The sequence below is a fragment of the Theobroma cacao genome, chromosome 5 (assembly GCF_000208745.1).
Source record: "Theobroma cacao cultivar B97-61/B2 chromosome 5, Criollo_cocoa_genome_V2, whole genome shotgun sequence".
NCBI classification, from domain to species: Eukaryota; Viridiplantae; Streptophyta; class Magnoliopsida; order Malvales; family Malvaceae; genus Theobroma; species Theobroma cacao.
This window is the reverse complement of record NC_030854.1, coordinates 25,272,264-25,290,242: the sequence shown is the minus strand read 5'-3', so window position 1 is coordinate 25,290,242 and position 17,979 is coordinate 25,272,264. Positions and strand designations below refer to the sequence as shown.

At 32.5% G+C, this 17,979-nt stretch overlaps 1 protein-coding gene across 4 annotated transcripts; it reads right to left on the bottom strand.

Moving 5' to 3' along the window:
• LOC18598838 (folylpolyglutamate synthase) lies at nt 1,195-15,480 on the bottom strand. 4 transcript variants are annotated; one of them, XM_018121756.1, is made up of 17 exons: nt 15,241-15,480; nt 13,292-13,511; nt 11,454-11,665; nt 10,166-10,231; nt 9,699-9,808; nt 8,341-8,401; nt 7,374-7,457; nt 6,622-6,678; nt 6,316-6,376; nt 5,978-6,024; nt 5,770-5,847; nt 5,113-5,271; nt 4,490-4,819; nt 4,224-4,302; nt 3,228-3,383; nt 1,750-1,943; nt 1,195-1,616 (listed from the first exon to the last, which is right to left on the bottom strand). In XM_018121756.1, exons 2-17 carry the CDS (start codon nt 13,494-13,496, stop codon nt 1,557-1,559), a joined length of 1,959 nt encoding a protein of 652 aa, XP_017977245.1. In that variant the 5' UTR covers nt 13,497-13,511; nt 15,241-15,480; the 3' UTR covers nt 1,195-1,556. The 4 variants fall into 4 exon arrangements, with proteins under 4 accessions (XP_017977245.1, XP_017977247.1, XP_017977246.1 ...); XM_018121758.1 differs by having other exon boundaries at nt 7,386-7,457; XM_018121757.1 differs by lacking the exon at nt 15,241-15,480 and adding an exon at nt 15,120-15,205.

The window sequence follows — 17,979 nt, the reverse complement described above, 5'->3', positions numbered from 1 at the left end:
CTCATATATATATAGAGAGAGAGAGACAGAGACTAAATGGTATATTTCATCACCATTATCTGAAGGAGCAGGAACCACCAGGAATCTGAAGCTTTGTATCCCACTTATAGAAATGGTTATCATTTCATTTGTTTGAATGTAAGGAAAAATAAAGTATGATTGGATCAAACCTTATCTTCTCTAATTATTGAAGCATGCTCTTCTTTGGAAAACCAACCTTTTAATGATTTGCCAAACAAACAACTTGTCTCCAATCACTCAAAAAGGATAGTCCCATAACATGAACTACCATTATGTCAACACTAATATATTAATTGACAAAAGAAACCTTGCTTTTTTTAATTTTTTTTTTTAAAAAAAAACAGAAAAAATGGGATAATTTAAGTTCAATAAAATCAAGTCAATAAAGAGAATAAACTTGAGAAGCGGCTTTCAGGTGTTAGTGGAAATAAAGTTTGTTTTCCCCTTAAAGGTAAAAGTTTGAGAGAGGAGGAAGAAAAGGAAAATGTGATGAAGAAGTAATAGTAGCTGTGCACTTTAGATAGTGGGATGGCGCTTGCACATTCCTGTGAGCTTACAGAAGGGAGTGTAGGTGCATGGTTGGCATCATCCACTATCCATTCCATGCTGAAAAGGGAGGAAAGGCCTAAAACCCTTCATGTGCACCTCATCTAATTGCTTCACATCTTGGGCTAGACACAATATATATCGGCTTTGTTTTAGTTGCTTTGGGCAGTGTTTAAAAGCCACCTTTTAAAGTGTCAGTAATAGGACTCAACCATTGGCCTTGACTTTCTTGCCTCTTAAGTTCTCATCTCAGGAGTCTACAAAACCAGCATAAAGTTACACTGAACCTACATTCATCCTCTTAAGTTATTACCTGTAGTTCTTTCATTCATTTTTCCCCATTCAAGAGGAAATTTCTCAAGCTTTTCCAATTTCTTCTTGCTCCCAAGCAATAATGTTACAAAATGGAACACTTTGCTTTTATACTCAAGAATGAAAATCAGAATCAAGAAGGCTCTGCATTTAGGCCTCTCTCTCAACACTTGGCATATCTTCCATCCACCAGAATAAAGACCCATGGATCAAGTAAAACTGTTCCCTACTTGTGCACAATGTTATAGACGGGATACACTATTTTTCTTGGAATGCCTTGAATTATATACAATCTGGTTACTAAGGGCGTATCAGACAATTGAATTATGATAGCACTTGAATCTATAAATGCGAAAAATAAAGGTTTCCTTTTTTGTAAACAATGGATTAGTTATACAACACTAGGTGTTTTTATAAAATACAAAATAAATCACACAATAAACTTACAGGAAAAGGAAGCATTATTAGTACCCAAGTATCACCTGGCACAATAAATCACAGGTGTCGCAGCTGTGTGATCAAAATCAACTCTGAATCTCAATCAGTTATATGTGTTTGTAAGCATAGGCATCTGTGTATCTTCTTCCATTTGGTTAGAACCTAAAATTTGATTAAGGAAATCATGTGAAAGTACTTTTGTGGAAGCCCCCTATGATCCATATCCTCTTTAAGTTAAATCATCTCCTCAAGAGCTTCAGCACATCACCGACCAGATGCAGTGAACCAGTCACAAGAACCTGAGTTCACAAGGAGAATATACAGTGTCTGAGTTAGTGCAAATGTCTAAACCATTTAAGGCAGAGTTAGAAAAAGAATAGGTAAGAGAAGTGAAGATATCAATGCTTTTGAAGCTTAAGATAAAATTCTCACCTGAACTCTGACAGAAGGTTTTTCTTTAACACAATCCCTCAACCATTTTATTGTCTGTGGCAATGAAGGCATCACAGCACTGCAAGCTAAAAGTTGATCTGCAGCACTGCAATGAAATGCATCCTCATAGAGGAACTCAAGTGATGGTAAGCTCACTGTGCGGTTCATCATGGTGCTTCTGTCAAGCACAGGATCTGTTTGTAGCCCAATATAAACAGCAGGAGTTAATTAAATCACTGTCATCTAAAATGCATTACAGTACAATCAAATGCCTTATGCATATTGGACTTGGGCCTTAAAACAGTAAATTCAGTTAAAATATCATCTTCATGAACTTATCTTTCTGATTACACAAATCACATATGCCATAACCTGGGTACCAGGAAAGCTTTCCAAGTTGTTCCCTAAACCCAGAGAATTGCTCTCGACTCCTATTCATGACGTAGTGGCCTCAAATAATTTTGATAGTTAAAGCCATAACCATAGACAATAGGGGTGAAAGAAAGCTATACTTCAATCAAACCCATTGCTAATTCAGCATCTTTATTTACTGAAATCCAAATCATTTGTCGACCCCTCATCGTCCTTGTGTTCTCTTTAGGGTAACAACTAAAGGTTCATAATGAGAGCTCAAGACAACTATGTTTCAGTAAACATAGTAAACATCAGCTTCCTACTTGAAAAACAATTGAAATTTTGAACACCAATAAAACCTTAGCAAAAAACCCAATAAAACTAGTATATCCACAACATCTTGCGATAAAACAATGTAACTAAAGAGCTACTCATCACTGGATTCCTAGTTCTGGGCATACTTTTAACAACCTAACTAATAAAAATTTGCTTTGTTGTAGAGTTGGACCTGTATGCACTGCATCAGCCATTTGCAAATCTTAAATGATATATATTATTGTTGGAAAATTTACACCATAAGTTTAACAACAATCCTATTTAACTGCTAATTTTCCCCTATGGTAGGTAAAAAATGATGATAACAAATGTACCTTTTAGTGAAACAGGGTGGTGGGCACAAACTCAATAAAAAACGGAACTGGCAAAAGAAAATTAAGACAATAGGTTTTTAAATTTTGGGGTGCAAATGAGCCGAGCTGATTCCAGGCCATTTAGAAAAAGCTTGGATCAAAATGAATATTAAATATTTTAATCATTCTTATTTTTAAAAAATATAAATATTGTTTCTATTTTTGAAAATATAAATGGTATGTTGATATTATATTTCTCTCAAAATTATTAGATAAATATTTAATTAAAATAGTATATTATTTTGAGCTAAATGGAGCTTGAACCAGCTTGTCAACAAAGCAGGCCTACTCATCAGAGCATGAGCTTGTGGTGTCCAGGCTTGCATGAACTTCAAGCTTGACTAAAAATGAAACAAGCCAAGAAAGAAAATTCCAAAGTGCAACTCAATCGCACCACTAAATGCCATAAGATATATTATGAAAAATAAAGAATACCTGGCCCATGGATAACCTTTTCCCAAATCCTCTGGAGGCTAAACTGCCATGAAAAGTCCCCGCTTGTGCTATCTGAAGCAGTAATTGAGGTGCCAGAAGTAACCTTATTATATTTTGACATGTTTGGAACAAAAAGTGCTTTGGACAAATGTGTGCCTGAGCAACATAATGCCAAAATCCTGATGATGTCAGTATTATAAGTCCCATTACCACAGATATAGACAACAGAAAACATGCACACACAAATGAAGATTAACTGCAGTAATATTGCTTTAGGTAGCGTAACAAGACGCAGAGAGATAAGTGTAATAAGTTTTCACACAACAATAGCAAAGCTTCTTTCCTAGGGATAATAGCTCAGCAAAAAAAAAAAAAAAATCCCAAGTCTCTAGGAGGCAACCTCTCTAACACAATTCCATATTGTCAGCTCAGAACATTGTCAGTGTTATATCTTTCAGAAACTCTTAACAGACAAGAATAAAGTGAAAGCATTTGCATCATCACAGTGGAGCACTATAGTCCAGAATGAAGCATATTTATGACTAAAAAGAACTAGAACACCCAATGAATTTTACCCAAAGACTATTCACTTTTATTAATTGATCTGAGAGTGATAAATAGTATGTATACTTAGGAAGAAATGAGAGAACATTGATTGTGATAATCTGGGCATTTGTGAAAAAGCAATGGCCCTATAGTATTAATCTGGTTGAAGTGAACTGAAGATGCAGAAGGGCATATTTAATCTGAGAAAGAAATTTCCCATTATTTAGTCTTACAGAAGTTGAGTAGTGAGAGAGAGAGAGAGAATAAAGCAAAAAATGATAGAACAAAAATAATCCAGCTGATGCTGCACCATGTTGAATACAAATATAGGAATAGAGCCTCACAGTACTTGTAACTTGATTCCTACCGATAAAACACAAAAACTTATAATTTCTGCGAGAAATTAGAATCACATTGTTATTAATGTTTTTGAGTTCAAAGAAGCTCTACCTGAGGAAGAGCAAGCATTAACAAGATGAGTAAGCAAAACTTGAGGGTCTCTCACCTCCATGCAGTTGAACAAGAGAATCTGTAACAAGGTTTAAACATTTAAATGAGTGCCATTATTCTAGCTGACCTGACCAATGTTAAGGATATATGAACATTTATTGATGCATACAGAGAGCCAAATACCATGCATTCTACATAATATATCCAGGAAAAACTCACAAATGTACAAAATGGAAATAGATATTAATGCTTATTACACATTTTACCTGCTTTGAAATTACATTAGACTCCTCAACCTTGTCCTTTATATGTCTAGCACAACCATTCCCAAAATTTCTCAAAGCAGATAATGATAGAGGTGACACCTTCCCATTCCCTTTTGCAACACTAGAAAACCATCTGGCACAGGCCTCCATGCTCTCAGGACTATGAGCTCCATCCAAATAAAAAATGAGATTTCCACAGGAATTCTCATCCGTTGCTGATGAATTATAGTATTTTGAAAACTTATCATAAACAATTTCAGCCCTCCCAGAAAGATACGCAGTTGAAAGACCTCTACAAAATGCTTCTGGAATATCAGTTTCCTGACTGTCCTGTTTTTTAAGTCCACAAAGTCTTGCAGTTAATGCTCAGAGAGAGACAGACGGACAGATAGACAATGGAAACTAATTGCAAAAGAAATTACTTTCTTCTTAAAGCCTTAATCTCCCTCACATCCACACACAGACAATCCAAGTTATATGTTCTATAGATAAAGAAAATTTCCATGGTCTCTCATGATGAAAAACAGTTTAATAAGTTAATAAGCCACATACTACTTAAAGAATGATATAGTAAGTGTAGATGTAATGAGCAAAATAAAAAGTGCAGATGGAGTAGAACCAACATTGTGTAATATCTTTTCCCAGTTTCCTGTTCTCTGAAGCCAACATTTGCAAAGTGAAACAGCAAGACCAGCATTAATGAGCTGATGATCACCAGACAAGCTAATTTTTACTCCTTTCAAATTTTTACTATCAAGAGGTGCAGCTACGTTTAAAGGAACCTGCGGTTTTATTTAACAGAGAGAAAGTAATAAGTAGTGCTGAAACTAATTAACAAGTCTTTCTGCATCTGCACATGAACATAACAGGGAGAAGACCACGTGTAGATGATCAATTATCCTCATAACAATAATTCAATTAACTATTCCCCACAGTGATCTATCTAGGCATTTTTTGAGGATATAAGAAAGAAATCATAATGTCCCTTTTTGTTGATAATCAAAGTGAATTAAAGTAGCTGGATGCTAAGTTATAGCCTTTTGTTGAATGGATCATTATTTCAGCGATTTCTATGATTGTAATAAGTAATTATTATTACCCTGCAACCACAAAAGCTAAGCATCTGGTCTACAGATATAACAATAAAAAATCAGAGGTCAAATATTTATAGTTTAGCCATTGAGATCAGGACAAGAAAAAGTAATTTCATCCTGACATAAGTTACAAACAAGAAACTAGCAAGATATTGTTCAAAATGATATAACTAGTAAACATAATACCATCAGTTCATGAGCCCTCTCCTGAAGAACCTCCATTGCTTCAGAAAGTTGGGGAACCGTGAATGCAGGAATTTGATGCTTCAAGGGAGAGAAGACATCAATGTAATTTAGAAAATACTTAAAAGAAAAATTTGAATTTAAATAATTGAAACAGAGTTTCAATAACAAATTTGTAGAAAACTGTTTTTGGCTAGTTTGAGTTTCATACCTTAAAAATTCCAGCCTTGTGTAGAGCAATCTGACCCAGGATATTTCCTGCGTGCCACCATAATCATTACCCTGAAGTAAGCAGCAAAATACTTGTTTTTTCTCTCATCCCAATTTGTTTGTTACCTCGAATGAAATGCACAAAAGTTGATATTCTGACAAAGTAGGAGGAAATTTGACACAAGTTTTGGTGCTAAGAGATTACAGTGACATATGTAAAGCCCTTTCCCAGAAGAATAAAATAAATTTCTCATGACTATGCATCAAGTTTAAATTGAATCTATCTACAAATTTGTAGGAACTTCCTGACGGAAATAGTAATATCAGAAAATAATGTACCCAATGTCTCCATGTGATCCATCCCCAGAGAAGTAATGCCACAGACAACAGGTTGTTTAATCTGCATAATTTGATAAAAGAATTACAAAGTCATTGATTTCATTCTTTAAATTGAATTTATAATTTTTCAAAATATCTGAAAACATAATGCAGAAAAGAAGTTTATCTTTCCTGTTTTGCTTTTCCATTTTTATTTACTTTATAATTTGTAAAACCAGCAGGAGCAAATGAGTTCAATATTTGGAGCAACTCCAAAATAACAAAAAAGAATAAAAAACTTCGCCAATTCTTTGCAGAGATAATTACCACATTTGTTGAATCTCTGGTTCCTCCCAGTCCAACTTCAATAATCGCAACATCCACCTAAGAACAATCGCATTGAAAAAACCATCGCAAAGTAACTAAAAGGGGAAAACAATAAAGAATAATTAAAATCAATAACATTAAGTACCAAAAATTTAGTCTGAATGTATCTGCAGGTGATAGATGACAACATAAAGGGTTTATAGTAGACCTATCCGAATGTCAACTTGTAGGCCTATTAGGATGTTGGAGTGACATAGAAAAGGGAAGACAACAGTGGGATCACCAACAACATCAGATAATGCTAGTTTTGAAAATGCTATGGAAGCATTAATCTGCTGCATAAAGCATGCTGCAGAGTTTTAAAGATGAAACATATGTTTTCCAATTATTGGAATGAATCTCTATAAATGCTGAATAAATTGAACCACAGCAGATTCATCCATGGAATAGGAAGGTTTTCCAAAAGAGATTTAAATCTTAAGGAAGCACTAGCAAGAGACCCCACACCAGGAAATTCAGCTACTAAATGACCTAATAAGGATGCATGTTAGACCTAAGAAAGGAGTATTTCTTCTATTTGCCCCTGAATATATAATTCATGAAAACATAAACATTTTATTCTTAATGATATACACTTAAATGAGTACATATAAATACTAATGTAGAACTAACCATTGATGTTCATTGATTCCAATACAGGAACTGAGGTCTCTTAACAAGATTTAATGGGAAATAAAGAATGCACAACAAACCTGTTCACATACAAATATTTTGAATGCTAAAACAGTAAGGAACTGAAACAGTGGAGGCATTGGTAGAGCATCTGTAATATTTTCCTGCAAAGAAATTCCAGAATATAAAATGCCAGTATACTGGCTTCCAGAGCAGTCAAACGCAATAAATTACCATTGACAATGAGCCAAAGGGAAGTCTAGCATGTATGAATTATTCAGCGCAGGTCATATTATGATGTATTAATTTGCTAAGAACAAGCATCATCTATCACCATTGATATATATATTCTCCCAATAGCTGGACTGAGAATGGACAAATCATTTAAGCAATAGACATGAAATTAAAGAAGTTATTAACAGTTGAGAAGGAAAGGAATTGATTGCTTCCTAATATAATCAATAAGAACTGGAAACTAAAGGTAGTTGAATTTCAAATACCAAAAAGCTGATGCAAAAGCTAGTTAAATTATAAATGACAAGTTAATTTTAAAAGCCTTAACGTTTACAAGTATGTTGAAATTCAAACAATAATCATTATTTTAATTCCAATTCTTTTGCTTCTAGGCATTATGTTATTAATTTATCCTTTTGTCTAAGGTCAATTTCTTCTCCAATTTAAAAAACTAATCAGGGAAAACATTGTTTATCCTGGTAAATAACGTACTTCCAAGTGCTACAACATCAAATAAGGAAAACAAGTGACGCCTCATGACTGACATAACAAGAAAGGATAAAGAGGGAACAGGCACAGAGATTTACTATAAAGAGAAAACTTAAATAGGAGGCTTAATAACACCACGAATTGTGCTCTCTCTCTCTCTTCCTGTGATTTCTTTTAAAGGATGGAAACTCATCTAGACAGGATCTAAATAGAGAAAACCACCCATAAATAGAGAAAAATAATTTCCATGAGACCATCCAAGAAATTGAAAGATAAGCATAAATATAGATTAAGGTGCCTTCAAACCATTGTGAACAATTTTACCTTCAATATATGCCAACAATTCCAAAAATATTGCAGAAACTTTTCTTCTGATATCTCCAACCTGGATAACCAAGGTAATGAAAACCAATGAATAGCATGATGCCATAAGGGCTCCCATCAACCATCCTCATGATTTTTGATAAATATACACATATGTTTATATCTGAATTATGAACATTGGGCTTGAATTTGCTTCACATCGATGGAATAACTCCAATGTACAGCAAAGACTAGTTCTTATAGTTGCCTCTATTATTTGCTTATGAATCGTTACAGAACTCTCAACTCAACTAAGCTGCAAATCCAAATAGATTGACGCCGTCAGATAAGAGCCTCTTTCACTAGTTGCCACAGAATACTTTTCACATCCTTTGAACTTGCATAAAATCGTCTGCCTTATTAGTGCAGAAATCATTCAGTATTACATAAGACAAACCATGTTAAGCCCATTAAGTTTGTTCTCAATAGATTCCACCTTTAACATTTTTATGAATTCATTTGTAAATGGTTAAATCTTTTATTATATAATTACCAAAAATCTATCTTGACATATATCGTTGTTTCATCCCCACTTACATATGAACATGTATTCTTTTATCATATTGCACTTTATACCATATTTCAATTATTATCACTGTTCCATTAACTCTTAAGATCCACCCAGTTAAATGGCCAAAAGATACAAAGTGAGTGTTTGGGCCAGCTTATGGAAGAGCTTTTCTACTGCAGAAGCAGAAGCAAGGTGTTTGGCTCTCAAAATTTTATACTTTGTAGCTTATGCGGGAAACCCCATTCAGCTTTTAAACGAAGTTACAAATCAAAACTTCTTCAAAAGGAGCTACCGTGTAGTAACAAAATGAGGTTTCTCTATATTCTCACTTTACCTTTCAATAATTCATAAAATTATAAGAAGAATTATATTTTTCACATTCATCCCTTTTATTTGGCTCAATTTTATCTCTTGATTCTTAATTAATAAAAATTATTTTATTTTATTTTACTTATTGAGTTATTTCATTCTAATACTAATGATTTTGTCTAACAAAGTTGAGTTTTTTATTTTTTTCTTCAATAAAAATAAATTAATATATTATCAAATAATTTTTTACATCCTACAAACGTTCCTTTATTAAATTTGCCCAATGTTATTTTAGCTTTTCTTTAGAGAACTTTTAGAATAGCTCTACTTGCACAACACTTCTTATAAAAGCTCCAGCTGGACCAAACAGGTTCAAATCGAATGAGAGCAATTTAATCTCTTGGTTATCTGTGCATAACCTTTTTTTTATGCCAGTACATGACTAGTACCTAGAAGAGAACAGATTAGCCACATAGGTGAAAGAAGATGATACACTAACCCATCTAAACGAAATCTTTCTCTGACATCAATTAAATGAGGAGATGTGAACAATCCAGTTCGAAAGCCACTCTCACGTAGAATAGCTTCACAGAATGTACATGTTGAACCCTTGAGATATGCATCCAAAAAAAAAGGCAAATTTAGAATAGAAAGCCTGTCCTTCAATATTTTATTATTATTGCATTTAATAATATTAAAGTCATGCATCTGCTACAATGTAAGTTTACAAAAACCAGTTCAACGGGAAATTAATACCTTCCCTTCTTTTTTGTAATCTCAAATACACCTTTATCCATGCTAAAATTACAAATCTGTTCATACATTCACGCTCAAGATCTCGGATTTATGGACCTTGTGAAGAAAGGACAATTTTGTTCACCATATTTACAACGTAATTGTTAAAAAAAAAAAGGTCAGTAAATATTATTTAGAAAACGTGTTAAGATGGTCAAACTGAGAAAGTACCTTTCCTTTAGTTCCTGCAACATGGATAATTTTCAGGCCGGCTACTTGTTCTTCAAGGCCTAGTATCTGTCAGAGACAAGCATTCTTTCAGTCTTTATAGAATATCATGGGAAAATGAATGAGGAGAGGAGGGAATGGAGAGAAAGAAACAATTGATGAGGCATAATGCACAATTATATTTGTTTTAATATCTGAAGAAGGTCATGAAGGCATTTAATATGATACAACTGTTTGCAAAATATGTATACTTAAAAAACTAACAAACATCAAAGGGCAAAATACATCTGGTAATGAAAAGAAACAGCTATCACTAGATTTAGGGTATATGCCCCTAATTTCTACACAGCTATCTTTATCAAATTTCGTTCACACACAAGTCCTGGAAACTTATAAAGGTACATTAACAACCCAAATGTGACAATAGTAAGGAGCGCTGAACATAACTTGATACAGAAGAACGAGAAAAACGAGGAAGGGAGGGACTAGAAGATTAAAATGTGCTAAATTTTGGCTTCGAAAACACCTCATATGCTAGCACATATTCAACAACTTGGACACTAGGAAAAACCGATCAAGCATATATATCCTGAGGCTATTTTTGCAGATGATTTTTACCATGGTTTCGCATCACTGTGATTTCAAGCAAATAGAGATGTGAAATAGAAGTGCAACTAGCAACTGATTGAAGTTATTTCTTGCATGCATCCACAAAAGAAAAAGTAGTTGCAGACATATTGCTTAGATGCTACAAACATATAATTCACTACATTGGCTGTTCACAAGTTTGCAAAAGGTCCTGGTCCTGCCGTATACAGCTTTCCTTTGGAAAGTATAGACTCCAATGACAACACAGAAAGTATAGATACCAAATCAATCAACGTTAAAATGCCATTTTAGGCAAAAGAATCTTTCAATTTTTTAAAAAGTTTACTAGAAACTATGGACGCTGTCAAACTGCAGTAAACAATGGTTGATGAAGTCTATCACCCAACCAGAAAAACCCAATCAATGAACTTTGAGGTTAAAGCTTTCTGAATCATAGTCTGAAGGATAACATTGTAACAGAAGAGAACATCATTAATGACTACTACATAAAGATAGATGCAGAGTAACCAATCAAAAGTGATGAACTGACTGCACTTAGTTCCATTTCCATAAAACTCATGAGTAATCAAGTATCTCTCATGAATTAAGAATATTGTTGTGTGAACAGTGCTTACTATATAGTTTCTCAATGATATGCAGTTCAAAAATTTCCAACAAGATGACAAGATAGTAAAAGTGTCACCTTAAGATACATCAGCATCCTGTCCAATTTTCCATATTTACCCATCACATTTGATCGTTCTCCACGTTTCTGGCGTGTGATGAGGGAGGAAAGTGCATCCATGGCAGGTTCATATGAAAATGAAAGAGGCACATCCTCCAAGTAATCTCTAATGACCTCATTGCTCCCCATGTTCTCCAGGACTTGGGATGACATATTTGAGTACCTAAAGCCTAAAAATAAGGGAGGAAGGGAAGGGAATGGAAAGGCTAAAAGTTAATCCTCTTGCACCAGGAATTAATTTAAATAAGGGATTAATTGATTACTTATTACTGATTTCCAAAAGATTATGAAACCAAAAGCTCACACCAATTGTCTGTCACCAATGCCAAAAACAGTAATTTCATAGATTCGGAAGAAAAATATTTCATTATAGGACAGGAGCAACAGGAAAATCCATCTTCTCCCCCCTCTCTCATGAAAAAGGAGAACAATTTAAAGTACCAGGGAAGTCAAATCCTAGAAAATAAGCATCTCCAATTGAGCATTTTGTATACAGTGATTGTTCACAACATAATTTCCAAATGCATGATAAAAGGGGTTCATACATTCAGAATTGAGCAAAACCACAACTAGCATTATGCAGAGGAGATTCCCATAGACAGCAGTAAAAGAAGATGAGTGATGTACATATCATTGACTGTATCCTAGGTTTTTTAGACAGGGTGAGACATCTAGCACAGAACATAAAAACAAAAAAAAAAAAAAAGGACAGGAGAACCTGTCTGCCCATATACACACAGCAAAGAAAAGGAAAGATTGATAATCAGTCTCCACAATACCCACTTCATCATTAAAATGAACTATTTTGTACTGAAAATAATACAGGTATTCATAGACTACTTCCCTAACTCTAGTACTTGGCAAACAAGTTAAGACAAATTACTATGCAAATAACCAAATTGACCAAAAAAAACCCTAAATATATCAAACAACCACACTTGACTTCATAAAATGTACCAAACTGATAATTAGCCCCTTAATAATTTAATTCTTCAATTTGAATCATCTTCACACATTACTTTTCATTGATAGTTTTATACTTTTTCTTTTAGCAGTCATCCTTAATTAGATGCCTTTTTTACACTTTATCAACTACCCTTGGACTGGTTTGATGTGGTCAGATTTGAAGTCATATATCTTTGGTCTGAAAAAGGCTACAAATCAACTGTACTATACGGACACTTGCTGACATAGATGTTTGTTTCAGCCCATGTCAACATGCATTTCACCACTGAAAAGCTATGTCCCCTGAAACACAGATTGTATCACATTCCAGTATGTAATGAACTTCCACTAACCTTTCCAAAAAAAAAAAAAATGAACTTCCACTCATTTATTCTGTTTCATATAAACTGTGAAGTTTATGACCACATATTACGCAATCAAGTCATGAAGCTATACAGAATTATCAAATGAATTTTAAGTTTCCGAAGCTTCTTCCATTGTGTTAAAACAGGTTTCGCTAAGACAGTCTATCTACGTCAACAGCCTATGCAATCAAATTATGAAGCTATACAAAAATTTTCAAATGAATCCTTAAATTTAGATACGCAATATGAATTCCAGGAGGACCATAAATCCTAAAAAACACCATGATAAACTTGAAAGTTTAATAATTTACCCTCAAATCTGAACCAATGCCATGTTAAGTTAAAAAAATTGGAGAAATTGAAGTAGATCATCCAGACTTCAAAAGCTAACAGCTGGCCTTAACTATCAAGCATCATATCTTACTTCCATTAAATTAAAACAAAAAATTTTGAAATGCAAAAGTTTATCGATGAATTGTTTTTTACCATATAAAGTACTGCATTGATGCAACTTTGATCCTGATTTTGTTCTAGCTTGAAGCCTACCGTCTCTAGTGAGACCTTGATTGTGAAGGGAGATTGCTAAACAAGAGAATATCTGTCCTGGTGTAAAGAAAAACTGTTCTTGTTCGTGGAAGTTCGAAAGTCCAAAAATCCCACACTTCAGAACAGTGTTTGCATGACCAATCATCAGGAAACATCAATCCTGCAAAATGGGGATAGGAAAAAGAAAAGGAAAAAAAGGTGAAACAAAAGTATCAAGATAATACAATAAGAAACTGAATATGATCTGCATGAAACAAAAATAGCAGTAAAGTTCTTGGGAAAGTCCAGTAATGCGATGCCAAATATTGCATAAGAGACATTTCTATTTCCAAAAGGCAATTAGTTATTATCTTCCCCTTCGTTACTTCCCCTCTCATCAACTAAAGGTGTATTTGGCACACAAGATAATAGTGATAGAGAGGATAGTATAAAAATCATCATATGTTTGGGATTTACTTGCAAAGGAGAACAGCATAGGAAATTGGATGATGTACCCTCCTAGAATAGTACTTGATCTTGTTGAAAAGGTTAAGATTGTTTAAAACCCATGACATATGATCGTGGGATGGATATCAACCAATAACTATTGCTTCAATATTTCCTATTGCACCCTAAAAGGTAGATATTTATCTAAAACTTGTCTTTAGTATATAGTGGTATGGATAATGTTATAATTTTGATCAATGACAGGAAAATATCATCTTAACATAAATTTACCCATATTAAACCAAACGTGGTGTATGATACAAATTGTTATATCTGACCTTTATTCTTGCATACACCAACAAAACATTGGATAAAACCATCTAATCCTATCCACTTTCTTATCTTGTCTTATTCTATCCTCTTTATCATCCTATGTACCAAAGACACCCTAAAGTACACCTTCATGAGCAACGAACTAAGCAATCACACATTTTTTTTCTGTCAATAAGAACCAAAAGAAAGCTTTTAAGTTGGAAAAGACCACCTTTGGACATTCTAATGTCCAGCTCTTGTCCAAGTTCATTTTGCAGACATTCGTACTTTTTACCCTTTCTCTAAACACATAAGTTAATACTATTCAAGGAAAAGAAATAAAAATATTACGATATACAAGTAAGGTTATTACTACAGATTTTATGTGCAATGGTCTTACAATAATCTATGAACCAAAATAAACAAGAATTATTGTCCTCAACCTTGGCGTTAGAGTTTTTAAACCCCACAAACAAGTTCAAGTGAATTTATTGATTGACATGAGCCCATTGAACTAAAAAAAAAGGAACTCACTAAGATAACACAGTAACTTAAATCAATCACATACAACCGCTAGTGAAACTTAAAAGTCCAAGCCAATGAATGAGATAATTTCTAATAAACAACGCAATTACCCAACTCACTTTTAAGCCTAAAGACCACAAACTCCTCCTCATCAAATTATCACAGAAATCAAACAGCAAGATTCTTAGGCTTATCTGTTGCATCTTTTCTCCGTAAAAACACTCTCACTCTACTCTAGAGTCCAAGCTGTCAAAGCAGAGAAACCAACAAACTTTGAATGAAGAAACAAATTTTAGGAACACTCGTACTTTTAACTTTATAGTCTTTCAGTTTCCAGGTCCCATATAATGAAATATCAAATAGTCAAATACCCAGAAGGCAGAACCTAATTAGTTCTTTCCTCTCCCATGTTGATAGGCTGTCAGCAACCAGCAAGAGCATCTAGCAAACACAAAGAGCCTATGCCCAACAAGAAAGAAAAGAAAAGAAAAAACTTTCTTCTAACCTGTCATCTCCTACTCTCACCCCAGCAAGCAATACAGATAGTAGTCCCAAGCAAAGTCTTGCATATACCCATACAAATAAAACAATTGAAGCATGTATAAATTCGCGTAAAAGAGACTCACAGAAGTAGTGAAGGATGGAAAGAAGCATAAAATCTTTGCGGTTGGGCTGTGGGGAAGTGAAGGGGAGGAAGAAGCATAATCCTAGTTTTGTTGTGTATGCAAATTGGCTTCTCAAGGCCACGCCACTGCCCTTTGCTTGTGGCATACCGGAAACAGAGTCCAGAGGCCTCCACGTTGCCACGTTTTACGTTTTTGAAAAGGCATTTTTATGACAGCTCACAACTCCATCTGATTCTCTTCGTATTGCAATTGCCTACCGCTCTGCTTTTAACTTAAAACTTTTCTTTTTTTTTGGTTTGACGCTGTGGTCAAAACTTTAACTGCCAAAATGAGAATACTATTTTCTTTTTTATTTTTTAATTGTCACAAACTAATATTTCTTCTAAAAAAATTTTAAAACAATTATTCCTACAATTTTTTATTTCTTTTTCACATGTTAAACACAATTCATAAAAAAAGTTTATAGTTATTGAAAATCAAAATTCAACTTAATTTTGTGTAGAGTCAAAGTCAAACGTTATGCATGACATGAAACGCCGAATATTGTCCTATTTTCATAAATTTTGTTCCCAAGTCATAATAAACCGAGGAAAAACTGAATTATTGTGCTTTGAACAGTTTAATACTGTAAAGTTTATAGTGTAACTTAAAACATTGAAAGTTTTTTTTAAAAAAAATTTTATTAATTAAAGCACGTAATAAGTGTTATTATTTTTTTATAATTTTATTAATTAAACATGTAATAACATCTAAAAATTTGATTTATTAATTAATATATAATCCCTCGTTTAAAGAAAAAATTTGAATCTACCTTTATTCAATTTTAAAAAAAAAAATTAAAACAATGTGATGGTGTTGGTGAATGAGACAGGAAACAAGGCACAATTCCTGAACAGAGGATTTGCATTCACCTCTCCGAATGGATAATTTTGGCACTGCACTCTTCCTAAAATCTCCAATGATCAGTTTGATTTTTTTATATGCGTTTTGCATGAAAAATCATAGCTCTCTCTCACTTCAAAACAAGACTAATAGTTGGGACTTGGTGAATCCCAAAGGATAGGACTGCCTCCGTTGGTTTAGTGTGCAACTGCTGCTACCAGGAAAGTTTGCTGTAACATTTCTGTAATGGACTGGTGTCCCACTTGCATGTTTTGTTGGGATGTCAATGGGTACTCTATAACCGCGTCCGGTTATTTCAGGTTAGGGTATCCTTTAAACGGATTAGGAGCGGGTTCGGGTATCACACTTTGGATACCCACTACCCGAACCCGATTATTTTGTAACCGGGTTTCGCGGATACTCGCACCGAAGTCGATTACACATACCCGTTTATATATTTTATTATTTAAATAGTTGAATAAAATTGATAATGAGAGGACTCAAATCCAAACCACGAAAGGGAATCCTCCCCATCTCCACCATCTTGACATGCCGCCCCCTTTGTTATATATTGACAAATATATTTAAAACATACTTAGTTAAATAACTAATGTGATGATATAAATATACATAAATAAAAAAAATTTAAATTATTAATTATGTTTAAATAATATGAATATCATATCATATTACAAAAAAATCTAATTACTATTATATACATTTTCATAAAAATGTATGTTCTTTTTATTTTGGGTTAAGATTACAAAATTATAACTTATAATATATATACTTAAAGAGAGTCTCTAAGTTTAAAATAGTTTTGGAATCTAACTATTTTGTTAATTTCATGTAATTAAAAGACAAACTCATATAGTTAATTAAATTAATTCATTAAACTATGATTATTAATTAACTTGAAATGTTTTTAAATATGTATTATATATATTGAGTAATATTATAAGAAATATGATTACTATATTATATATATATACTAATACTTTTAGTATATATAATATAAATATATTTATTTTTTATTTGGTGTTAACATTATAAAAATTATAACTTAAAGAATTATTAATTGTAATCTATACATATATATATATATACACACACACTTTATAGTTACTATAACTTGTAATGTCTTTTAACACATATACTTTCTATTATATATTATGTTCATTTACAAAGAATATAATTACTATTATATAAATTAATTACTAAATAATATATATACTTTTATTTATATAAATTTACAATATACGAAGTTAATTATCTAAAAAGAAATTGTGAAATTAGAATAATTTTGAAATTTAGTTTTTTTTTTTAAAATTTCATGTAACGAAGGGCAAATTCATATAATTAATTAATAAAATTATGATTATTAATTAAATTATAATGTCTTTTAATATCCATACTGTCTTTATATACATTAGGTTCATTTATAAAAAATATAATAACTATTTTTTTTTAAAGTTAATATAATAACTATATTGTATGTGCACTATAATACTTTTAATATATCTACTTTAAATATAACTATATTTATTTTTTATTTTGTGTTAATATTATAAATATTGTAACTTATAAAATTATTAATTGCAATATATATTTATATACTTTTATAGTATATAACTTGTAATATGTTTTAACACATACACTTTATATTATATATTATGTTCATTTATAAAGAATATAATTACTATTATATAAATTAAATACTAAATAATATATTAAGTTAATTATCTAAAAAAAAGTTGTGAGATTAGAATAGTTTTGAAACTTAACTATTTTTTTAAAATTTCATGTAACTAAGGGCAAATTCATATAATTAATAAAATTATAATTATTAATTAAATT

Bases quoted from the DNA above. Each gene is read 5' to 3' on its own strand.
- LOC18598838 (XM_018121756.1), bottom strand. From the start codon at position 13,496: ATGATTGGTCATGCAAACACTGTTCTGAAGTGTGGGATTTTTGGACTT. The intron at 5,848-5,977 runs GTATGAAACTCA...TCTCCCTTGAAG, and splicing joins ACAAGGCTGGAATTTTTAAG to CATCAAATTCCTGCATTCAC. The intron at 1,617-1,749 runs GTGAGAATTTTA...TTGTGAACTCAG, and splicing joins AACCTTCTGTCAGAGTTCAG to GTTCTTGTGACTGGTTCACT.